Raw genomic sequence first — 25,905 nt, forward strand, 5'->3', positions numbered from 1 at the left:
CATTTGCTAGTTTGTTCCTCTGTATGAAGTGATTCTCTCTTCCTTCCATAGCGTTTTAAATTCCCCTTTTCTATCTTTTATGAACTAAAAATATCCTTACTTAGCGCTGGGTCCAGTCCAGTTTTTCCTTCTTTCTCATACTACCACTTATTAGGGATTTCTAGGAAAAGGAATTCCCGCATACTGGTACATGTACCCTTAGCAGCCAGTATAGATAGTTCATTTTGTCACTTATTATACACTTGCATATTCTATATAGCAGAAGTGGTCTGCTTAAGCTATTTACCAGTACCTCCAGTTTTGCGCACCTGAACCATAAGCTTATACATCTGCTAGTTGGAGGTGTATTCTACTTTGTTCTCACATATAAACCTAAACAGGCTGCTCTTTTGATTATCCGACCTGATTTCAAGCGCTGTGTACTGTGTGCAATGCTGTGGACATTGACATCTCTTTTTCAAGATGTACCGAGTCCACGGTTTCATCCTTACTTGTGGGATATTATCCTTCCTAACAGGAAGTGGCAAAGAGAGCAACCACAGCAGAGCTGTCTATATAGCTCCCCCCTTAACTCCACCCCCCAGTCATTCTCTTTGCCGGCTCTAAGCAGGAAGGGTAAAGTGAAAGAGGTGATAAACTGTTAGTTTTTATTTTTCTTCAAGCAAGAGTTTATTTTTAAATGGTACCGGTGTGTACTATTTACTCTCAGACAGGAGATGGATGAAGATTTCTGCCTAGAGGATGATGATCTTAGCATTTGTAACTAAGGTCCACTGCTTGTCCCACAGATGCTGAGGAGAATAGGAAAACTTCAGTGTGAGGAACGGTTTCTTGCTATACAGCAATGAGGTATGCTCAGTCATTTTTTCTGGAGAGACTGTGATATTTCAGAAAGGCTAACAGTATCCCCATGAGGGGAAGGGTAAGGGTAAGCAGTAATCCTAGATTTATAGTGGCATTACTAAGCTTGCATAAGGGCGAAACTTATGGTTGACAATCAGTTTGAATGATTTATAGCAAACGGTTCTGTGTTCTGGGAGTTCTATTAATTATACTTTAAGGTACAACTGTATTGAGGGTAGACTTGGCTTTTTGGGGTTTTTAGAACCCACATGGCTGGTAAAACGCTTGGTGTGTTTTTTGAAGGCCTCAGTAACATCGAGTGAGATGGGCGGGGTCTATTTTCGCCCCTCAGTTGCGCAGTTGTTTTCTCTGAACAAGCAGCAAGCTACATCACCGGAGGGTCCTGGTGAACTTCTTGGGCCAAATCGAAGCTTTATCCCCACATTACCAATCCCTAAGGGCAGGTAGGCGCCACAGCAGAGCTGTGGCAAGGTGCTGACAGGGGTTTTGCCAGTTTTTGGCACTTTGTCAATCCGGTTTCCATATTTGGGGTTAATTGTTTAAATTGCTTGTGGTGCAATCTTACTAAAGCTTATTTATTCTACTGTAAACATTTCGGAAAAATTTGAGGTTATTTTAAGCAGTTTTGCAGTTTGTGTATGCCTTTTTTTTGTCTTAAAGGCATACCGTTTTTTATAATTGTTTTTATAATTGTTGTTTTTTCTCTGAATAAAGTGTTTTCCAAGCTTGCTTGTCTCATTACTAGCCTGTTCAACATGTCTGACATTGAGGAAACTCCTTGCTCAATATGTTTAGAAGCCTTTGTGGAACCCCCTCTTAGAATGTGTCCCACATGTACTGATATGTCTATAAATTGCAAACAGCATATTTTGACTTATAAAAGTTTGGCACTGGATGATTCTCAGACAGAAGGAAATCAGGTTTTGCCATCTAGTTCTCCCCAAGTGTCACAACCAGTGACGCAAAGTACCTCTAGTGCGTCTAATTCTTTCACCTTGCAAGATATGGCCTCAGTTATGAATACTACCCTCACAGAGGTTTTATCTAAACTTCCTGGGTTGCAAGGGAAACGCAGTAGCTCTGGGTTAAGAACAAATGCTGAGCCTTCTGACGCTTTAGTATCCGTATCCGATGTTCCCTCACAATGTTCAGAGTTAGGGATGAGGGATTTGCTATCTGAGGGAGAGATTTCTGATTCAGGAAATATGTTCCCTCAGACAGATTCAGATATGACGGCATTTAAGTTTAAGCTAGAACACCTCCGCTTATTGCTCAGGGAGGTTTTAGCGACTCTGGATGATTATGATCCTATTGTAGTTCCAGAGAAATTGTGTAAAATGGACAAATATTTAGAGGTTCCTGTTTACACTAATGTTTTTCCGGTCCCTAAGAGGATTTCGGACATTGTTACTAAGGAGTGGGATAGACCAGGTATTCCGTTCGCTCCCCCTCCTATTTTTAAGAGGATGTTTCCCATATCCGCCACCAGAAAATTTTTGTTCATCAGGGTTTTTCTTCTCCAGCCTATAGCGTGCATTGTTCCTGTAACCACTGCAGCTGCCTTTTTGGTTTGAGGCTCTGGAAGAGGCTCTTCAGGTGGAGACCCCATTAGATGATATTCTAGATAGAATTAGGGCTCTTAAGGTAGCTAATTCTTTCATTACAGACGCCGCTTTCCATCTGGCTAAATTAGCGGCAAAGAATTCAGGTTTTGTCATTTTAGCGCGTAGAGCGTTATGGCTTAAGTCCTCGTCTGCTGATGTGTCATCAAAATCTAAGCTTTTGACCATCCCTTTCAAGGGTAAGACCCTATTCGGGCCTGAACTGAAAGAGATCATTTCAGATATCACTGGAGGGAAGGGTCATGCCCTTCCTCAGGATAAGTCAAATAAGATGAGGACCCAACAGAATAATTTTCGTTCCTTTCGAAACTTCGAGGGTGGTCCCACTTCCTCTTCCCCTGCTGCAAGGCAAGAGGGGAACTTTGCTCAAGCCAAGCCAGTCTGGAGACCTAACCTGGCTTGGAACAAGGGTAAACAGGCCAAGAAGCCTGCTGCTGCCACCAAGACAGCATGAAGGGGTAGCCCCGATCCGGGAGCAGATCTAGTAGGGGGCAGACTCTCTCTCTTTGCTCAGGCTTGGGTAAGAGACGTTCAGGACTCCTGGGCTGTAGACATCGTAACCCAGGGGTATCTTCTAGATTTCAAAGATTCTCCTCCAAGGGCGAGATTCCATCTTTCTCAATTGTCTGTAAACCAGACAAAAAGAGAGGCGTTCTTACGCTGTGTAGAAGATCTACTTACCATGGGAGTGATCTGCCCTGTTCCAAAAACAGAACAGGGGCAGGGGTTCTACTCCAATCTGTTTGTGGTTCCCAAAAAAGAGGGAACCTTCAGACCAATCCTAGATCTCAAGATCCTAAACCAATTCCTCAGAGTCCCATCCTTCAAGATGGAGACCATTCGGACTATTTTACCAATGATCCAGGAGGGTCAATATATGACCACCGTGAACTTAAAGGATGCGTATCTACACATTCCTATCCACAAGGATCATCACCAATTCCTCAGGTTTGCTTTTCTGGATAAGCATTACCAGTTTGTGGCTCTTCCCTTCGGGTTGGCCATGACTCCAAGAATTTTCACAAAGGGGCTAGGGGCCCTTCTGGCGGTTTTAAGGCCGCAGGGCATAGCAGTGGCGCCTTATCTAGACGACATTCTAATTCAAGCGTCGACTTTCCAGCTAACCAAGTCTCACACGGACTTCGTGTTGGCCTTTCTAAGATCTCATGGGTGGAAGGTGAACGTAAAAAAGAGTTCTCTTTCCCCTCTCACAAGAGTTTCATTCCTAGGGAATCTGATAGAGTCGGTGGACATGAAAATATTTCTGACGGAGGTCAGGAAATCAAAGATTTTAGCCACCTGCCAAGCTCTTCATTCCATTCCTCGGCCGTCAGTGGCTCAGTATATGGAGGTAATCGGACTAATGGTAGCGGCAATGGACATAGTTCCGTTTGCTCGTTTACATCTCAGACCACTGCAACTATGCATGCTCAGACAGTGGAATGGGGATTATGCAGATTTATCTCCTCAGATAAATCTGGATCAGGAGACCAGAGATTCTCTTCTCTGGTGGTTGTCACAGGATCACCTGTCCCAAGGAATGTGTTTCTGCAGGCCAGTGTGGGTTATAGTGACGACGGACGCCAACCTTCTGGGCTGGGGTGCAGTCTGGAATTCCCTGAAAGCACAGGGTTTGTGGACTCGGGAGGAGGCTCTCCTACCGATAAATATTCTGGAATTAAGAGCGATCTTCAATGCTCTTCAGGCATGGCCTCAGCTGGCTTCGGCCAGATTCATCAGATTTTAGTCGGACAACATCACGACTGTGGCTTACATCAATCATCAGGGGGGAACAAGGAGTTCCTTAGCGATGATAGAAGTTTCCAGAATAATCCGATGGGCAGAGACTCACTCTTGCCATCTATCAGCAATCTATATCCCAGGGGTAGAGAACTGGGAGGCAGATTTTCTAAGTCGTCAGACTTTTCATCCGGGGGAGTGGGAACTCCATCCGGAGGTGTTTGCTCAACTGGTTCAGCTTTGGGGCACACCAGAATTGGATCTGATGGCGTCTCGTCAGAACGCCAAACTTCCTCGTTACGGGTCCAGGTCAAGGGATCCTCGGGCAGTACTGATAGATGCTCTAGCAGTACCCTGGTCGTTCAACCTGGCTTATGTGTTTCCACCATTCCCTCTCCTTCCGCGTCTGATTGCCAGAATCAAACGGGAGAGAGCTTTGGTGATTTTGATAACACCTGCGTGGCCAAGCAGGACTTGGTGGCAGAGATGACATGTCCACCAAGTCTGCATACCATGTACTCTGCCACAGAGACAGGACCTTCTTATTCACGGTCCGTTCAAGCATCCAAATCTAATTTCTCTGCAACTGACTGCTTGGAGATTGAACGCTTGATATTATCAAAGCGGGGTTTCTCTGAGTCGGTCATAGATACCTTGATTCTAGGTTCGAAAGCCTGTCACCAGGAAAATCTATCATAAGATATGGCGTAAATATCTTTTTTTGTGCAAATCCAATGGCTACTCGTGGAGTAAAGTCAGGATTCCTAGGATTTTGTCCTTTCTCCAAGAGGGATTGGAGAAAGGATTGTCAGCTAGTTCCTTAAAAGGACAGATATCTGCTTTGTCCATTCTATTGCACAAGCGTCTGGCAGATGTCCCAAACGTTCAGGCTTTTTGTCAGACTTTAGTTAGAATCAAGCCTGTGTTTAAACCTGTTGCTCCGCCATGGAGTCTAAATTTAGTTCTTAAAGTTCTTCAGGGGGTTCCGTTTGAACCCATGCATTCCATAGATATTAAGCTTCTATCTTGGAAAGTTCTGTTTCTAGTTGCTATCTCTTCAGCTCGAAGAGTTTCTGAACTATCTGCATTACAATGTGACTCGCCTTATCTTGTTTTCCATGCTGATAAGGTGGTTTTGCGTACCAAACCTGGGTTCCTCCCTAAGGTTGTTACTAACAGGAATATCAATCAGGAAATTGTTGTTCCTTCTCTGTGTCCTAATCCTTCTTCTGAGAAGGAACGTTTGTTGCACAACTTGGACGTGGTTCGTGCTTTGAAGTTTTATTTGCAGGCAACCAAAGATTTTCATCAAACATCTTCTTTGTTGTCTATTCTGGAAAGCGTAGGGGTCAAAAGGCTACGGCTACCTCTTTCCTTTTGGCTGAAAAGCATCATCCGTTTGGCTTATGAGACTTCTGGACAACAGCCTCCTTAAAGAATTACTGCTCACTCTACTAGAGCGGGGTGGCTTCCACATGGGCTTTTAAAAATGATGCTTCTGTTGAACAAATTTGTAAGGCTGCGACTTGGTCTTCGCTTCATACCTTTTTCCAAGTTTTACAAATTTGATACTTTTGCTTCTTCGAAGGCTATTTTTGGGGGAGAGGTTCTACAAGCAGTGGTGCCTTCCGTTTAGGTTCCTGTCTTGTTCCCTCCCTTCATCCGTGTCCTAAAGCTTTGGTATTGGTATCCCACAAGTAAGGATTTTGTTTTTTCCTGTGTTTGAAGCCTGACTCAAACTTGACCGAAAAGGGATACGCTGTGTTCCGTACCACCAAACTTAATTCACAGAGCGCACGTAGCACTTCACGAATCTACATCCCAGACGGAGGTGTTTTTTTGAAACAGCTGGTGAGTCAAGGTGGGCAGAAGTCTGTAACCGGGAAATGGCGACAGTTGAGAAGTGAAAAGTCTGTGTATCGCACAGCATACGTTTGAATGGCAACGTACTTCATTTTCTTCATTCTCTTGCTATCTTTATTTGAAAAGCAAGAATGTAAGTTTAGAAGCAGGACCGTTTTTGGTTCACAACCTGGGTTGTGCTTGCTGATTGATAGCTAAATGCACCCACCATTAAACAAGTGCTGTCCTTAGCTCCTTAGCTTAGATGCCTTCTTTTTCAAATAAAGATAGCAAGAGAACAAATAAAAATTAATTATAGGAGTAAATTAGAAAGGTGATTAAAATTGCATGCTCTATCTGGAAAAAATAAATATATATATTATGTTCCATACATGTATTACTGCGTATAGTTAAAAACACAATAAAAGAAAAAAGTCCAGCCACAAATTAAATGTGAAAAGAAAATATTGCAAGTGAAAAGATGCTTATCACGCTTAATCCAGTAGGTATTGCACTTACTAGAACAAACCTCAATCGTATGAGGTAAGTTGCCGCCTCTTGTAAGTGAGAAACTTCCGGAAAAGGTGTAGGTAGATGCCAGGCCGTCTGTCTTTTGTCTTCTCCTCTCAGAGTATGGATTCTGTATTCTGTATCTTTTCTTCTCCTCTCAGAGTATGGATTCTGTATTCTGTATCTTTTCTTCTCATCTCAGAGTATGGATTCTGTGTTCTGTGTCTTGCCTTCTCCTCTCATTTTATGGATTCTTTATGCTGATGATGGAGAGTCTCCAAATTCCCCGCAGTATTATGCAGAAATAAAGGCTGAAGAGAGATACATAGCGTAAAATAGTTTTATTAAAATAAAAGCAATTGTGTAAAAAAGACAAATGGCCACTCACATGTTCAATCCTCAAACATATGAGGTATGTAACAGACACTCAATGATAACTTGTGGTATTCCACTTCGTGGATCTGAGCTGTGGATGTTATTTTCTTTAAAAAGCTGGATATTGCAAAGCAACAGATCCGGTAGTGTTCGTTTGTTACAAAACCAGGTAGCAAATAGTTTTCATACAAACAATAGTATGTAAAAGTATGTACGAATAGCAAATAGTACCAATATTGTCAAGGTTGAAATCCTTGACTAATGCAATAGTATAAAGTAGTGGGAATAGATCTCTATAGAGGCGCGCATATATATATATATATATATATATATATATATATATATATATATATATATATATATATATATATATATATATATATATATATAAGAGAGAGAGAGACCACACACACACACACTCTTATGTATTGCACATTATATAAGGATTTGTTGTTCTTTTAGATTAGTGTATCGCATACCTAATAAGACAAACCATCATACATTGTTTTATATACATACATACAGGGAGTGCAGAATTATTAGGCAAATGAGTATTTTGACCACATCATCCTCTTTATGCATGTTGTCTTACTCCAAGCTGTATAGGCTCGAAAGCCTACTACCAATTAAGCATATTAGGTGATGTGCATCTCTGTAATGAGAAGGGGTGTGGTCTAATGACATCAACACCCTATATCAGGTGTGCATAATTATTAGGCAACTTCCTTTCCTTTGGCAAAATGGGTCAAAAGAAGGACTTGACAGGCTCAGAAAAGTAAAAAATAGTGAGATATCTTGCAGAGGGATGCAGCACTCTTAAAATTGCAAAGCTTCTGAAACGTGATCATCGAACAATCAAGCGTTTCATTCAAAATAGTCAACAGGGTCGCAAGAAGCGTGTGGAAAAACCAAGGCGCAAAATAACTGCCCATGAACTGAGAAAAGTCAAGCGTGCAGCTGCCAAGATGCCACTTGCCACCAGTTTGGCCATATTTCAGAGCTGCAACATCACTGGAGTGCCCAAAAGCACAAGGTGTGCAATACTCAGAGACATGGCCAAGGTAAGAAAGGCTGAAAGACGACCACCACTGAACAAGACACACAAGCTGAAACGTCAAGACTGGGCCAAGAAATATCTCAAGACTGATTTTTCTAAGGTTTTATGGACTGATGAAATGAGAGTGAGTCTTGATGGGCCAGATGGATGGGCCGTGGCTGGATTGGTAAAGGGCAGAGAGCTCCAGTCCGACTCAGACGCCAGCAAGGTGGAGGTGGAGTACTGGTTTGGGCTGGTATCATCAAAGATGAGCTTGTGGGGCCTTTTCGGGTTGAGGATGGAGTCAAGCTCAACTCCCAGTCCTACTGCCAGTTTCTGGAAGACACCTTCTTCAAGCAGTGGTACAGGAAGAAGTCTGCATCCTTCAAGAAAAACATGATTTTCATGCAGGACAATGCTCCATCACACGCGTCCAAGTACTCCACAGCGTGGCTGGCAAGAAAGGGTATAAAAGAAGAAAATCTAATGACATGGCCTCCTTGTTCACCTGATCTGAACCCCATTGAGAACCTGTGGTCCATCATCAAATGTGAGATTTACAAGGAGGGAAAACAGTACACCTCTCTGAACAGTGTCTGGGAGGCTGTGGTTGCTGCTGCATGCAATGTTGATGGTGAACAGATCAAAACACTGACAGAATCCATGGATGGCAGGCTTTTGAGTGTCCTTGCAAAGAAAGGTGGCTATATTGGTCACTGATTTGTTTTTGTTTTGTTTTTGAATGTCAGAAATGTATATTTGTGAATGTTGAGATGTTATATTGGTTTCACTGGTAAAAATAAATAATTGAAATGGGTATATATTTGTTTTTTTGTTAAGTTGCCTAATAATTATGCACAGTAATAGTCACCTGCACACACAGATATCCCCCTAAAATAGCTATAACTAAAAACAAACTAAAAACTACTTCCAAAAATATTCAGCTTTGATATTAATGAGTTTTTTGGGTTCATTGAGAACATGGTTGTTGTTCAATAATAAAATTAATCCTCAAAAATACAACTTGCCTAATAATTCTGCACTCCCTGTACATACATACATACAAATATATATATGTGTGTGTGTGTATATATATATATGTATGTGTGTGTGTGTGTGTGTGTGTGTGTGTATATATATATATATATATATATATATATATATATATATATATATATATATATACACACACACACTGCAAAGGGAAATAATTGTCATTATATACTCTTGTGTTATTTAAATATGTAGTCATGCTGCTTGAAAATAGACGCAGTGTAGCCCTGAAAAAATGGCAAAGCAAAGAGAAAAAGAGCATGCAATTTTAAGCAACTTTCTAATTTACTCCTATTATAATTTTTCTTCTTCGTTCTTTTGCTATCTTTATTTGAAAAAGAAGGCATCTTAGCTTTTTTGGAGGTTCAGAACTCTGGATAGCACTTTTTATTATTGGTGGATGACTGTATCCACCAATCAGCAAGAACAACCCAGGTTGTTCACCAAAAATGGGCCGGCATCTAAACATAGATTCTTGCATTTCAAATAAAGATACCAAGAGAATGAATCAAATTTTGATAATAGGAGTAAATAAGAAAGTTGCTTAAAATGTCATGCTCTATCTAAATCACGAAAGAAAAATTTGGGTTCAGTGTCCCTTTAAGCCCTGCACTAAAATGAAATTTGAGCTTTCATGATTTAGAGCATACAGTTCTTTAAGAGACCTTCCAATTTACTTTCATGATCAAAATGTCTTTTAATTGCACTCTTTCTGGTGCACCAGGTAGGTACTACTGAGCACGTGGCAAGTTTAGTGTTTACTTTGACTTGCTCATGGCTGTCACATGATATAGGGGCCGGCATAAGTGATAATGCATTGTCTTTATTATGCATTTGTTGCAATTCTACTTTATTTAAAGCGATATGAAACCCCAACATTTTATTTTGTGATTCAGACAGAGCAAACCATTTTAAAAGTTTTCAATTTAATTCCGTTATCAAATCTGCTTTGTTCCCATAATATTCTGTGTTGAACAGATACCTAGGTAGACATCTGGAGCACTACATGACAGGAAATAGTGCTGCCATTTAGTGCTCTTGCAAATTGGTAACATTCTTGCAAAACTGCTGCCAAATAGTGCTCCAGAAATGGGCCAGCTCCTAAGCATACGTCCCTGCATTTCAACATGCCGAAGACAACAAAGAACAATTTATAATAGAAGTAAATTTAGAAAGTATTTTAAAATTGCATGCTCAATTATGAATCATTAAAGAATGATTTTGGGTTTCATATCCCTGTAATGGTCGTTTAATTGATACCATATATGATTTTGGAAATGACTCCTGTGTTGGCGTTTACTATATGGCTTGCGTGGCTAATTCACAGAGAAAAAGCACTGACATTTTAAGTTTAAATCCAGTGAGTGTAAATGCGTAGATATTGCTTCAGCACAGGGATGTGAAATGGTTCAGCAGTCAAAAGGTTAAGATGGAACAAAGAAAAAAAAATGTGGAGAATGTCTCTTTCTAAACTGTGTAAGTAGCTTGGGGACGTGTGTTTGTGGGAATGGAAGCCTATATGGATTTAGCAAGGGATAATATAATCTAGGTTGAGCACTGAATGAAATTTCTTTGTGTGTTTTAAAACCACTGAAACCACTTCTATAAGAGTGTTTGTTTTAATGATGTATTCGCTGAAGAGGTTTGGCCTTGTGCTTTGTTCATAGTATACCCTAGATTAGACTACTTTTAATAATTGCATGCTGCTGTTCATCGGAGGGATTTAAGATTAGCAGAGGGTAAACTGTGTTTGCAATAGCATGTGAAAACCACAGGTCTTTGCCAGATCGGTGAGCCATCAAGTGCTCTGGCTGTCAGCCTATGAGTTCCGTTCACTTGCCCATTAATACACTTTACGTGGATAGAGTTATGACATGTTGGCTTTGGAACGGCAAGTGGAAAAAACAAAGCAGTGTGTTATTTGTCTGTGCTGCAAGTTCTTAGAGCTATGTAACTTTGACTTAAAATTCTCATAGACTAAACTGACTTTGAAACTTTTCATTTAGTCTGTCTTCTTCCATATTTCAGTTAGATTTATAATCTGTTATAGTTACTGCCAAAGCTGCCCTTTTTTGTATTACTAATTCTAGTTGTGCTTTACATATTTGGTTATCTTTTATATAATCACAATACTTTAGTGTTTTCCAGTTCTTTGTAATTTTCAGATGAATTCAGATAAAAATAATAAATTCATGATGGGTTTCCCTAAGGTTTTAAAGCCTTTTATGTTGTCTCATCTCCTCTGCTGAGGCCAGTGAAGGACAGTTATAAATGAACTACTAAAGTAACAATCTGTTTAATAGCCACCAGCAGCAGATATGCATGTCTCAGTGAGAGAATTGTATGATCACAAGAGATTTCTAAATGTAATTTGCTCCATTTCATACTTGCATATTTATGATCTGATCTTTCTTTTAGGTTTGATATTTACCGGAAGGTACCCAAAGACCTCACACAACCAACTTATACAGGCGCTATAAGTAAGTAGCATATCATGGCTGATTTGTCAATGTTCCTCTTTATTATAAAGCATTTGATGATTATAAACTGTTTTCACATGGTTATTTGCTGATGAATGGCTGTTTTGTTCACCTTGACAAAGAAGTGCCTTATAGCTAATCTCCTCTAAAGTTTTACATGTCACATGGAAGAAGTGCTTTAGAAAGACCTCATTGCAATACAAATCAACACTATGTGTAGATCAGGGGCCATATAATCTCTTAAAATAGTAATTTTAATCAATTGGCTTTGTAGGTTACTTGTTGCTATCACTATTGCAAAGCAAATATGCTTTAAAAGACTTTGTGAAGAGCCATTGCTCAATTAAGCAAGCGTCCCATATTTGATTAGTGAGTTGCATTGTTGAGTCCCTCTCCCATATCGAGCTAGGTGGGGTGCTGGAATTCTGGAAGACCTAGTGTATGCAAATGACCTCAGCTGAACGTCATGTTAAGTTTTCTATTGCATTGTTGTTTAGATTCAGTCTGACTCACTGCAGCCTCAAGAAAAGGTATTTCTCTTGTAAGGTGTATCCAGTCCACGGATTCATCCTTTACTTGTGGGATATTCTCCTTCCCTACAGGAAGTGGCAAAGAGAGCACACAGCAGAGCTGTCCATATAGCTCCCCCTCTAGCTCCACCCCCCAGTCATTCTCTTTGCCGGCTCTAAGCAATCGGAAGTGTAAAGTGAATGTGGTGTTAGAATTGTAGTTTTTATTTTCTACAAGCAAAAGTTTGTTATTTTACATGGTACCGGTGTGTACTATTTACTCTCTAGCAGAAAAGAGATGAAGATTTCTGCAGGGAGGAAGATGATTTTAGCATGTTGTAACTAAAATCCACTGCTGTTCCCACAAAGGACTGAGGAGTACAAGAAAACTTCAGTTGGGGGGAACGGTTTGCAGATTAGGCTGCAATAAGGTATGTTCAGTCCTTTATTTCTAGACAAGACTGTGATAATGCTGGAAAAAGAATGATAAGATCCCCATGAGGGAAGGGTAAGCTGTATTCAGAGACTATGTATGGAATTGCTAGCTTACATTACAGGGCTAATTTTTTTGCTGGTTGACACTATTTAATGACAAACGGTTTTTATTGAAAAATATTGTTTTTTGTGACACTTTGAAGGTTTCTTTGGGTTTCTTTCAGGGGTTGTTACCCACATGGCTATTACTAAAACACTTAGAAGTGTTTCTTTAGGCCTCACAGCATCGGAGTAAGGTGGGAGGGGCCTAATTTTGTGCCTCAGATGCGCAGTTAAATTGACTAGAACTTCAGGCTGTTTCACATGGAGGGTCCTGCTACAGTTTGAGGGCCCATAAGAAGCTTTTTCTCCACAAATCTGACTCCTAAGGGCAGGTAGGGCCACAGCAGAGCTGTGGCAAGGTGCTGAAGTTGTTTTTAACCGGTCTGTTGCTTACTATTGATCCGTTTTGGGCATTAAGGGGTTAATCGTTTTTATTGCTAGTTGTGCAATCTTACTAGTGCTTTAGGTACACACTGTAAAAATTTCGAAAAGTTTGCTGCATTTTTCACTGTTTTGGAAAATTGTGTGCCTTTTTTATCTCTTAAAGGCACAGTAACATTTTTTGCAAAGTGTGTTTTTACTTGAACCTTTACATTCCTTAGATATTAAGCTTTTATCTTGGAAAGTTTTGTTTTTGATAGCTATCTCTTCTGCTCGAAGAGTTTCAGAGTTATCTGCTTTACAGTGTGATTCACCTTACCTGGTGTTCCATGCAGATAAAGTAGTTTTACGTACCAAACCCGGTTTTCTTCCTAAGGTTGTGTCTAATAGGAATATTAACCAGGAAATTGTTGTTCCTTCTCTGTGCCCTAATCCTTCGTCAAAGAAGGAACGTCTGTTACACAATCTTGATGTGGTTCGTGCTTTAAAGTTCTATTTACATGCAACTAAGGATTTCAGACAAACAACTTATTTGTTTGTTATCTATTCAGGTAAACTAAGGATTTCAGACAAAACAACTTCTTTGTTATCTATTCAGGTAAGAGGAGAGGTCAGAAGGCGACCGCTACCTCTCTTTCCTTTTGGCTGAAAAGCATCATCCGTTTGGCCTATGAGACTGCTGGCCAGCAGCCTCCTGAAACAATTACTGCTCATTCTACCAGAGCAGTGGCTTCCACATGGGCTTTTAAAAATGAGGCTTCTGTTGAACGGATTTGTAAGGCAGCGACTTGGTCTTCGCTGCATATTTTTTCAAAATTTTACAAATTCAATACTTTTGCTTCTTCGGAGGCTATTTTTGGGAGAAAGGTTTTACAAGCAGTGGTGCCTTCCGTTTAAGGTACCTGTCTTGTTCCCTCCCTTCATCCGTGTCCTAAAGCTTTGGTATTGGTATCCCACAAGTAAAGGATGAATCTGTGGACTGGATACACCTTACAAGAGAAAACAGAATTTATGCTTACCTGATAAATTACTTTCTCTTGTGGTGTATCCAGTCCACGGCCCGCCCTGTCGTTTTAAGACAGTTGGTTTTTATTTTTAAACTACAGTCACCACTGCACCCTATGGTTTCTCCTTTTTCTTCCTAACCTTCGGTTGAATGACTGGGGGGTGGAGCTAGAGGGGGAGCTATATGGACAGCTCTGCTGTGTGCTCTCTTTGCCACTTCCTGTAGGGAAGGAGAATATCCCACAAGTAAAGGATGAATCCGTGGACTGGATACACCACAAGATAAAGTAATTTATTAGGTAAGCATAAATTCTGTTTTTTATACGGCTATGGTGACTAGGATTAATCATACACTGAATGAATAGAGCAAAATGCAACATTTTGCACACAAATCGGTCACGGTTGTAGTTTATGCTTTTTTCTTGCCGTTTTTACAGTGTCATGAACCTCCATAGATTCACTATGAGCTGGTTTTCTCCTATGCTGTCATAGTAGGTAGTTTGTTCTCTGATCAATAAATCTGTTAAAGTATGTTTTCTTTTCCTTCAGAAATTCATATTTTCATATTTTTTATGGAAAATACGGTAAACGAAGGGTGTGGTGACACAGTTTACAGATTTTAACCCTGGAAAATTCACCCCCAGATACACCTTTTGTCTCTTAGGCTAGGCCTTGGTTTTACAGATACTCCCAATTAGCCTTCGACTGGCATATGATAGGCCAAAAAACAATGGGAAAACTCCTCTAGTAAAAATCCAAATTGTATTGTGATACAGGATCAGACATAAAAACCAACCCCGAAACGTTGTGGTTTTTATGTCTGATCCTGTATCACAATAAAATTTGGATTTTTACTACAGTTTTCCCATTGTTTTTTGGATATATGTCTTTGAGTGTGGCAGTCACTCTGAGGATTACCCTCTGGATTTCTTTTGATGCTGGACTTTTCTACTATTATATGATAGGCCAAACCCTTTTTGAATTGAGCATAAATTTGGGAAAACAAACAAGTCTTTTTGTCTCTTCCTGCCTCCTGTTAAAGATGGCTGATTTTGGTCAAAGAGAAAAAAAACAGAGAATTTTGGCTAATTATGAAAATAAATTCAAACTGCTTTTTAATTACACAATAAGGCATTTACCTATTGATTAGTTATACAATGCCAAAGTACTCTTGCTACAGAATAACAGAACATTAACTAAAAAAAGTTCTACAAATAGTAAAGGGGTGAATGCCCTTCCTGCACATATCATCCCTGATACATTGTTTACATAACTTAGTCACTCATTTAGCTTTTTCTATTGCAAAACTGATTTTGCAAAATGCTTTCATTTTGTACATAGAAATAGATATGTTTTTCAAACAATGGTTTTCAATTTTATTGAAATAAAGTGTTGTTCATGACCTTAGCCTGTACCAGCATTTTCTAAGAATTTTTTTATTAAACATATAACTATTTATCTATGTGGTTTGATATTATCAGGATAGGAGACTTGCTCAATTATATTTTAATATATATATTTTTTTAGTCTGTGTTACTGTTTATAGTGACAAAATGCTTTACAAATCAGGCTTGTCTGACCTGTGACTCACAAGGCACATTGCTTCCCTTTGCGTCTACCAAATGAATATACTATTTATCAGAGCAAGGGAGGATTTTCATTTCTTACAGTGTCCAGTATTATTGGCATCCTTGGTAAATATGAGCAAAAGCTGTGAAAATGTGTCTGTATTGTTTAACATAAAAATACCAGAGTATATAGTAAGGAATGCAGCTGTGGACTATCCCTGTATTAAGAAGGAAATATATATCTTTTGTTAAATATATGTGCGGTACAATTATTATCAACCCTATGAATTCATATGAGAAAAATATACTTGAAATATATTCCCATTGGTATTTTATATTTCTTTCATGTAATTAGCAAGAGTCCATGAGCTAGTGACGTATGGGATATACATTCCTACCAGGAGGGGCAAAGTTTCCCAAACCTCAAAATGCCTATAAATACACCCCTCACCACACCCACAATTCAGTTTTTACAAACTTTGCCTCCGATGGAGGTGGTGAAGTAAGTTTGTGCTAGATTCTACGTTGATATGCGCTCCGCAGCAAGTTGGAGCCCGGTTTTCCTCTCAGCGTGCAGTGAATGTCAGAGGGATGTGAGGAGAGTATTGCCTATTTGAATGCAGTGATCTCCTTCTACGGGGTCTATTTCATAGGTTCTCTGTTATCGGTCGTAGAGATTCATCTCTTACCTCCCTTTTCAGATCGACGATATACTCTTATATATACCATTACCTCTGCTGATTCTCGTTTCAGTACTGGTTTGGCTTTCTACAAACATGTAGATGAGTGTCCTGGGGTAAGTAAATCTTATTTTCTGTGACACTCTAAGCTATGGTTGGGCACTTTGTTTATAAAGTTCTAAATATATGTATTCAAACATTTATTTGCCTTGACTCAGAATGTTCAACTTTCCTTATTTTCAGACAGTCAGTTTCATATTTGGGATAATGCATTTGATTTAATCATTTTTTCTTACCTTCAAAAATTTGACTCTTCCCTGTGGGCTGTTAGGCTCGCGGGGGCTGAAAATGCTTCATTTTATTGCGTCATTCTTGGCGCTGACTTTTTTGGCGCAAAAAAATTCGTTTCCGTTTCCGGCGTCATACGTGTCGCCGGAAGTTGCGTCATTTTTTGACGTTATTTTGCGCCAAAAATGTCGGCGTTCCGGATGTGGCGTCATTTTGGCGCCAAAAAGCATTTAGGCGCCAAATAATGTGGGCGTCTTATTGGCGCGAAAAATATGGGCGTCGCTTTTGTCTCCACATTATTTAAGTCTCATTTTTTCATTGCTTCTGGTTGCTAGAAGCTTGTTCTTTGGCATTTTTTCCCATTCCTGAAACTGTCATTTAAGGAATTTGATCAATTTTGCTTTATATATATGTTGTTTTTTCTCTTACATATTGCAAGATGTCTCACGTTGCATCTGAGTCAGAAGATACTACAGGAAAATCGCTGTCTAGTGCTGGATCTACCAAAGCTAAGTGTATCTGCTGTAAACTTTTGGTAGCTATTCCTCCAGCTGTTGTTTGTATTGATTGTCATGACAAACTTGTTAAAGCAGATAATATTTCCTTTAGTAAAGTACCATTGCCTGTTGCAGTTCCTTCAACATCTAAGGTGCAGAATGTTCCTGATAATATAAGAGATTTTGTTTCTGAATCCATAAAGAAGGCTTTGTCTGTTATTTCTCCTTCTAGTAAACGTAAAAAAATCTTTTAAAACTTCTCTCCCTACAGATGAATTTTTAAATGAACATCATCATTCTGATTCTGATGACTCTTCTGGTTCAGAGGATTCTGTCTCAGAGGTTGATGCTGATAAATCTTCATATTTATTTAAAATGGAATTTATTCGTTCTTTACTTAAAGAAGTACTAATTGCTTTAGAAATAGAGGATTCTGGTCCTCTTGATACTAATTCTAAACGTTTGGATAAGGTATTTAAAGCTCCTGTGGTTATTCCAGAAGTTTTTCCTGTTCCTAATGCTATTTCTGCAGTAATTTCCAAAGAATGGGATAAATTGGGTAATTCATTTACTCCTTCTAAACGTTTTAAGCGATTATATCCTGTGCCGTCTGACAGATTAGAATTTTGGGACAAAATCCCTAAAGTTGATGGGGCTATTTCTACCCTTGCTAAACGTACTACTATTCCTACGTCAGATGGTACTTCATTTAAGGATCCTTTAGATAGGAAAATTGAATCCTTTCTAAGAAAAGCTTATCTGTGTTCAGGTAATCTTCTTAGACCTGCTATATCTTTGGCTGATGTTGCTGCAGCTTCAACTTTCTGGTTGGAAACTTTAGCGCAACAAGTAACACATCATGATTCTCATGATATTATTATTCTTCTACAGCATGCTAATAATTTTATCTGTGATGCCATTTTTGATATTATCAGAGTTGATGTCAGGTTTATGTCTCTAGCTATTTTAGCTAGAAGAGCTTTATGGCTTAAAACTTGGAATGCTGATATGGCTTCTAAATCAACTTTAATTTCCATTTCTTTCCAGGGTAACAAATTATTTGGTTCACAGTTGGATTCCATTATTTCAACTGTTACTGGTGGGAAAGGAACTTTTTTACCACAGGATAAAAAATCTAAAGGTAAAAGCAGGGCTAATAATCGTTTTCGTTCCTTTCGTTTCAACAAAGAACAAAAGCCTGATCCTTCATCCTCAGGAGCAGTTTCAGTTTGGAAACCATCTCCAGTCTGGAATAAATCCAAGCCAGCTAGAAAGGCAAAGCCTGCTTCTAAGTCCACATGAAGGTGCGGCCCTCATTCCAGCTCAGCTGGTAGGGGGCAGGTTACGTTTTTTCAAGGAAATTTGGATCAATTCTGTTCACAATCTTTGGATTCAGAGCATTGTTTCAGAAGGGTACAGAATTGGTTTCAAGATGAGACCTCCTGCAAAGAGATTTTTTCTTTCCCGTGTCCCAGTAAATCCAGTAAAAGCTCAAGCATTTCTGAAATGTGTTTCAGATCTAGAGTTAACTGGAGTAATTATGCCAGTTCCAGTTCTGGAACAGGGGATGGGGTTTTATTCAAATCTCTTCATTGTACCAAAGAAGGAGAATTCCTTCAGACCAGTTCTGGATCTAAAAATATTGAATCGTTATGTAAGAATACCAACGTTCAAGATGGTAACTGTAAGGACTATCTTGCCTTTTGTTCAGCAAGGGAATTATATGTCCACAATAGATTTACAGGATGCATATCTGCATATTCCGATTCATCCAGATCATTATCTGTTCCTGAGATTCTCTTTTCTGGACAAGCATTACCAGTTTGTGGCTCTGCCGTTTGGCCTAGCTACAGCTCCAAGAATTTTTACAAAGGTTCTCGGTGCCCTTCTGTCTGTAATCAGAGAACAGGGTATTGTGGTATTTCCTTATTTGGACGATATCTTGGTACTTGCTCAGTCTTTACATTTAGCAGAATCTCATACGAATCGACTTGTGTTGTTTCTTCAAGATCATGGTTGGAGGATCAATTTACCAAAAAGTTCTTTGATTCCTCAGACAAAGGTAACCTTTCTGGGTTTCCAGATGGATTCAGTGTCCATGACTCTGTCTTTAACAGACAAGAGACGTCTAAAATTGATTGCAGCTTGTCGAAACCTTCAGTCACAATCATTCCCTTCGGTAGCCTTATGCATGGAAATTCTAGGTCTTATGACTGCTGCATCGGACGCGATCCCCTTTGCTCGTTTTCACATGCGACCTCTTCAGCTCTGTATGCTGAAGCAATGGTGCAAGGATTACACGAAGATATCTCAATTAATATCTTTAAAACCGATTGTTCGACACTCTCTAACATGGTGGACAGATCACCATCGTTTAATTCAGGGGGCTTCTTTTGTGCTTCCGACCTGGACTGTAATTTCAACCGATGCAAGTCTCACAGGTTGGGGAGCTGTGTGGGGATCTCTGACGGCACAAGGAGTTTGGGAATCTCAGGAGGTGAGATTACCGATCAATATTTTGGAACTCCGTGCAATTTTCAGAGCTCTTCAGTTTTGGCCTCTTCTGAAGAGAGAATCGTTCATTTGTTTTCAGACAGACAATGTCACAACTGTGGCATACATCAATCATCAAGGAGGGACTCACAGTCCTCTGGCTATGAAAGAAGTATCTCGAATTTTGGTTTGGGCGGAATCCAGCTCCTGTCTAATCTCTGCGGTTCATATCCCAGGTATAGACAATTGGGAAGCGGATTATCTCAGTCGCCAAACGTTGCATCCGGGCGAATGGTCTCTTCACCCAGAGGTATTTCTTCAGATTGTTCAAATGTGGGAACTTCCAGAAATAGATCTGATGGCGTCCCATCTAAACAAGAAACTTCCCAGGTATCTGTCCAGATCCCGGGATCCTCAGGCGGAGGCAGTGGATGCATTATCGCTTCCTTGGAAGTATCATCCTGCCTATATCTTTCCGCCTCTAGTTCTTCTTCCAAGAGTAATCTCCAAGATTCTGAAGGAATGCTCGTTTGTTCTGCTGGTAGCTCCGGCATGGCCTCACAGGTTTTGGTATGCGGATCTTGTCCGGATGGCCTCTTGCCAACATTGGACTCTTCCGTTAAGACCAGACCTTCTGTCACAAGGTCCTTTTTTCCATCAGGATCTGAAATCCTTAAATTTAAAGGTATGGAGATTGAACGCTTGATTCTTGGTCAAAGAGGTTTCTCTGACTCTGTGATTAATACTATGTTACAGGCTCGTAAATCTGTATCTCGAGAGATATATTATAGAGTCTGGAAGACTTATATTTCTTGGTGTCTTTCTCATCATTTTTCTTGGCATTCTTTTAGAATACCGAGAATTTTACAGTTTCTTCAGGATGGTTTAGATAAGGGTTTGTCCGCAAGTTCTTTGAAAGGACAAATCTCTGCTCTTTCTGTTCTTTTTCACAGAAAGATTGCTATTCTTCCTGATATTCATTGTTTTGTACAAGCTTTGGTTCGTATAAAACCTGTTATTAAGTCAATTTCTCCTCCTTGGAGTTTGAATTTGGTTCTGGGAGCTCTTCAAGCTCCTCCGTTTGAACCTATGCATTCATTGGACATTAAATTACTTTCTTGGAAAGTTTTGTTCCTTTTGGCCATCTCTTCTGCCAGAAGAGTTTCTGAATTATCTGCTCTTTCTTGTGAGTCTCCTTTTCTGATTTTTCATCAGGATAAGGCGGTGTTGCGAACTTCTTTTGAATTTTTACCTAAAGTTGTGAATTCCAACAACATTAGTAGAGAAATTGTGGTTCCTTCATTATGTCCTAATCCTAAGAATTCTAAGGAGAAATCGTTGCATTCTTTGGATGTTGTTAGAGCTTTGAAATATTATGTTGAAGCTACGAAATCTTTCCGTAAGACTTCTAGTTTATTTGTTATCTTTTCCGGTTCTAGAAAAGGCCAGAAAGCTTCTGCCATTTCTTTGGCATCTTGGTTGAAATCTTTAATTCATCTTGCCTATGTTGAGTCGAGTAAAACTCCGCCTCAAAGAATTACAGCTCATTCTACTAGGTCAGTTTCTACTTCCTGGGCGTTTAGGAATGAAGCTGTCAGCCGCTCAGGAATCAATCCGGGATGTAACCCAACTGCTAGCGTGAATTGAAAGCACACGCTAGCACACTGAGAAATATCCAGGACGTGACCCACTCAGGAAGCAGATTAGAAGATAACAAATATGAATATTGTTCCAGAATGCAGGAAAGCCACAAAGGATAAAACGTCCCTTTAAGTAGTTCAAAGAACAAAAAGGAAATGCTCTTACTTGAAGCTTCTGAAAAAGGTCCTCTTTAGCAGGCTTGTAAAACAAAGGAAAAGTTCTCTTTTGCAGCTTGTAAAAGTATAATGTCCCTTTAAGCAGGTTTATAACAAACAGAAAGGCAAAGTTCTCTTTTGCAGCTTGTAAAAGTAAATGTCCCTTTTAAGCAGGTGTATAACAAACAGAAAGGCAAAATTCTCTTTTGCAGCTTGTAAAAGTAAATGTCCCTTTTAAGCAGGTGTATAACAAACAGAAAGGCAAAGTTCTCTTTTGCAGCTTGTAAAAGTAAATGTCCCTTTTAAGCAGGTGTATAAAAAACAGAAAGGCAAAGTTCTCTTTTGCAGCTTGTAAAAGTAAATGTCCCTTTTAAGCAGGTGTTGTTTAACAAAGAATAGGTTTAAAGGTAAAGGCCAAAGCAAGGTCAGGCAGGCAGAAGTCGGCATCCAAATATCAGCAAAAGGTATTGGCAAAAGACAGGGTCAGGCAAGCAGAAGTCGGCATCAAAGTATCAGCAAAAGGGTAATAGCTACAGGCAAGGTCAGGCAGGCAGAAGTCAATGTCCAAATATCAGCAAGTAGGGATTAGGCAAGAGGCTTGGTCAGGCAGGCAGAAGTCGGTACACAGAAGAACAAAACTGATATGGTACTCACAATCCAGGGAAACAACAAACGGGCCCAGATTCAGATCTCCCGCCGAGATTTAAAGGGCAGAGCGTAACCGTCATCAGAGGGGTGTGAGAGAAAGCGTCATGTTGCTAAGCAACATGACGTCAGAGACACAGAGGAGTTCCGGGAGCCGCGGCGACACGGCGATGAACGGAAGCGCTCATGACAGCACCCCCTCCTCAAGGACCCCTCCGGGGGACAGGACCAGGTCTATCAGGATGAGTCTTGTGGAAGGACTTGACCAATATAGGAGCATTTACTTGATGAGCAGGTTCCCAAGAACGTTCCGTGACTGGATAACCCTTCCAATGAATGAGATAATACAATTTCTTGCCCCGCAATTTGGAATCTAAAATATGGCTGATCTCAAACTCAGGATGTCCATGCACCAATAACGGTGGAGGTTTAGAAAAAGGCTTAGAATACCTGTTAAACATCACAGGTTTTAAAAGAGAAACATGAAATACTGGATGGACTTTGAGAGACTTGGGTAAAGCTACCCGATAAGCAGTGGAACATACCTGACCCAGTATTCGGAAAGGACCCACATATCATGGTCCCAATTTGATAGAAGGTTGTTTCAGGCGAAGAAATCGAGAGGAAATCCAAACTTTATCACCAGGGCGATATTTGGGAGACTTTTTCCGTCGAAGATCCGAAAAGAACTTGTAACGTCTAGAAGTTACAGAAAGAATACGATGTATCTTCTGCCAATGTCGAGTTAATCTTCGGGCTGTAAGATCAGAAGCAGGATTCACTGTGGAGGAAGTATGCAAAGGGAATGTCCTAGGCTGATATCCGTAAGCTGCATGAAAAGGAGAAGTCTGAAGGGAGGAATTGTACCGGGCATTATGGGCCAATTCAGCCAAAGGAAGGTAAGAAGTCCAGTTTGAATGATAATGATCCACATAATGTCTAAGATAAGTTTCAAGACACTGGTTTACTCTTTCAGTCTGACCATTCGATTGTGGGTGGTGAGAAGTAGAGAGAGATATAGTAGTACCAAAATGTTTACAAAGTGACCTCCAAAATCGAGAAACGAATTGTACCCCTCTATCTGAAACAATATCTAGAGGAAATCCATGGATTCTTACAATATGTAGAATAAAAAGTTCAGAGAGTCTTTTGGCAGATGGTAATCCTGGCAAGGGTACAAAATGAGCCGTCTTAGTGAACCTGTCGACCACCACCCAGATAGTATTGTTCCCAGTGGACAAGGGAAGATCGGTAATAAAGTCCATGGATACATGAGTCCAAGGCTGGTGAGGTATAGGCAATGGTTGGAGTAATCCTGAAGGAAGTTGGCGTGGAGTTTTGTTCATGGCACATTGTGTGCATACTGAGACGTAATCCTTCACATCTTGAGAGAGTGTAGGCCACCAGACATGTTGTTTGAGGTTTCGAGTGGTAATACTGATGCCAGGATGTCCAGAAAGGGGACTATCATGAGCCCAAAATAAAATCTTGGAACGAAGGCGTTCAGGAACAAAGAGTAAACCATTGGGAGGTTTACAGGACAAAGGAAGATGCTCTTGAGCGGACTGTAATTCTTGTAACCAAGAAGTTGTTAACTGGGCAATGACTTCATGAGGTTGGAGAATGGTACCAGACTCAGGAACTGGGGTATCTTGAAATTGTCTGGAAAGTGCGTCTGCTTTAATATTTTTTGATCCAGGTATGTAAGACAAATTATAGTGAAACCGAGAGAAGAATAAGGACCAGCGTGCTTGCCTGGAATTTAGTCGTTTGGCTGTTTGGAGATACAGAAGGTTCTTATGATCAGTAAGTATAGTAAATGGCAAAGAAGTACCTTCCAGCCAATGTCTCCATTCATCCAATGCCATCTTGATGGCAAGCAACTCTTTATTCCCTACGTCATAGTTAAATTCGGAAGGAGTGAATTTTTTAGAGAAAAAAGCAACAGGATGAATCCTTCCAGTCTCTGGTATTCTTTGAGACAGAACCGCTCCAGCAGCAACAGAGGAAGCATCCACCTCCAGAATAAATTGAAACTCAGGATTTGGATGACGAAGGATAGGAGCTGAGGAAAAAGCTTCTTTGAGAGATTCAAAAGCTTCTATAGCCTCAGACGGCCATACTTTACAGTTTTGTCCTTTTCTTGTGAGAGAAGTAAGAGGAGAAGTAATAGTAGCAAAATTCTTGATGAACTTTCTGTAATAATTGGCGAAGCCTAGGAAACGTTGTAAAGCCTTCAAAGAATCAGGTCTAGGCCAATCCAAAATGGCAGAAAGTTTAGTAGGGTCCATTTCGAATCCAGATGCCGATATTACATAACCCAGAAAGGGTATGGATTTTTGATGGAAAGAACATTTCTCCAGTTTAGCAAACAGATGGAATTCTCTTAGACGTTGAAGTACTTTCTTGACGTGGTGCACATGATCTTGGTGGTTCTGAGAAAAAATTAAGATGTTGTCCAGATATATGATAACAAAAATATTCAAAAAATCACGAAAGATCTCATTTACAAAATGCTGGAAAACCGCCGGAGCATTGCATAGCCCGAAGGGCATGACCAGATATTCATAATGCCCAAATCGAGTGTTAAAGGCAGTCTTCCACTCATCTCCTTTGCGTATACGGATCAAGTTGTATGCACCACGTAGGTCGAGTTTGGTGAAAATGGTGGCTCCCTGAAGATAAGTAAAAAGTTCAGGAATAAGGGGCAGAGGATAACTGTTCTTGATGGTAATCTGATTCAATCCACGATAATCAATACAGGGTCTTAATCCGCCATCCTTTTTTCCCACAAAAAAGAAACCAGCCCCTACAGGGGAAGAGGAGGGTCGAATAAATCCTCTAGCCAGATTGTCTTTTATATATTCTTCCAGAGCCATGTTTTCTGGTTTAGAAAGTGGATATGTCTTGCCTCGAGGATAGGCAGCCCCAGGAAGGAGGTCAATGGGACAATCAAAAGGGCGATGAGGAGGAAGACGTTCCGCTTCTTTTTTGGAGAAGACATCCACAAAGTCATGGTAATGCATAGGTAAGGATTCCGGAGTTTCAACTGTGAGAGCAATAGTGAGTGGTAACTTAGTAATCTTTTGAAGACATTTAGTCTGGCATGTAGATCCCCAGGAAGTGAGTTCACCGAAAGTCCAAGAAAAAATGGGATTGTGAATCTGGAGCCAGGGTAGTCCCAAGATAATGGGAAATTGCGGAGTGGGAATGACATCGAAACAAATTGTCTCAGAATGAAGTATTCCTACGGTGAGGATTAAGGGTTGAGTAGAAAACTGAATGTATCCAGAACCCAAAGGATCTCCACTGACCGTAGAGACTGAAATGGAATACTCCTTCTTTAGTAAGGGTATAGAATGAGTAGAAACAAATGTAGAGTCAATGAACACACCTCCAGCACCAGAATCAATTAGAGCTTGGGTATAGATCTTCTTATGTCCAATTAGAAGAGTTACTGGAACAAAGAGTTTCTTGTATAGGGAATGACCACTATTTTGGCTTAACTCAGTTCCCTGGACTAGAGTTAAGCCCTGGCTTTTACTGGCCTAGTAGGACAATCCCTTAATAAATGTCCTTTAAGGCCACAGTACAGACATAAGCCAAGAGTCCGTCTTCTTAAGCGTTCAGTCTCAGTTAATTTTATACTTCCTACTTCCATGGGTTCAGCCTGATCAGTAGTAGGAGAGGCTGGAGTGACTGGATTAGAAAAACGAGGAGCTAAACGAAAAGGAGTTCGAGTGGAAGTCCTCTGTGTTCTATCCTTTTCTTGTTGGCGTTCACGAAACCTGGCGTCGAGACTGATACAGAGATTTATTAAGGCTTCTAAGGACTCTGGAAGTTCACGATACACCAATTCATCCTTGAGACGCTCAGAAAGTCCTTTACGGAAAGCGGCTCTGAGTGCTCCCTGATTCCAAGTGGTTTCAGAAGCAAGGGTGCGGAACTCAATTGCATATTGAGAGACTGGTTGATTTCCTTGAC

The 25,905-nt window shown here is 40.2% G+C and overlaps 1 protein-coding gene across 1 annotated transcript in view; it reads left to right on the forward strand.

Moving 5' to 3' along the window:
* ERGIC1 (endoplasmic reticulum-golgi intermediate compartment 1) overlaps positions 1–25,905 on the forward strand; it is a 352,939-nt gene that overhangs the window by 65,027 nt on the left and 262,007 nt on the right. The window contains exon 2 of the mRNA XM_053717133.1: positions 11,461–11,522. Coding sequence (XP_053573108.1) covers positions 11,461–11,522 — 62 coding nt within the window. The remainder of the gene's footprint in view (positions 1–11,460; positions 11,523–25,905) is intronic.

The sequence above is a fragment of the Bombina bombina genome, chromosome 6, assembly GCF_027579735.1.
Source record: "Bombina bombina isolate aBomBom1 chromosome 6, aBomBom1.pri, whole genome shotgun sequence".
Lineage (NCBI taxonomy): Eukaryota > Metazoa > Chordata > Amphibia > Anura > Bombinatoridae > Bombina > Bombina bombina.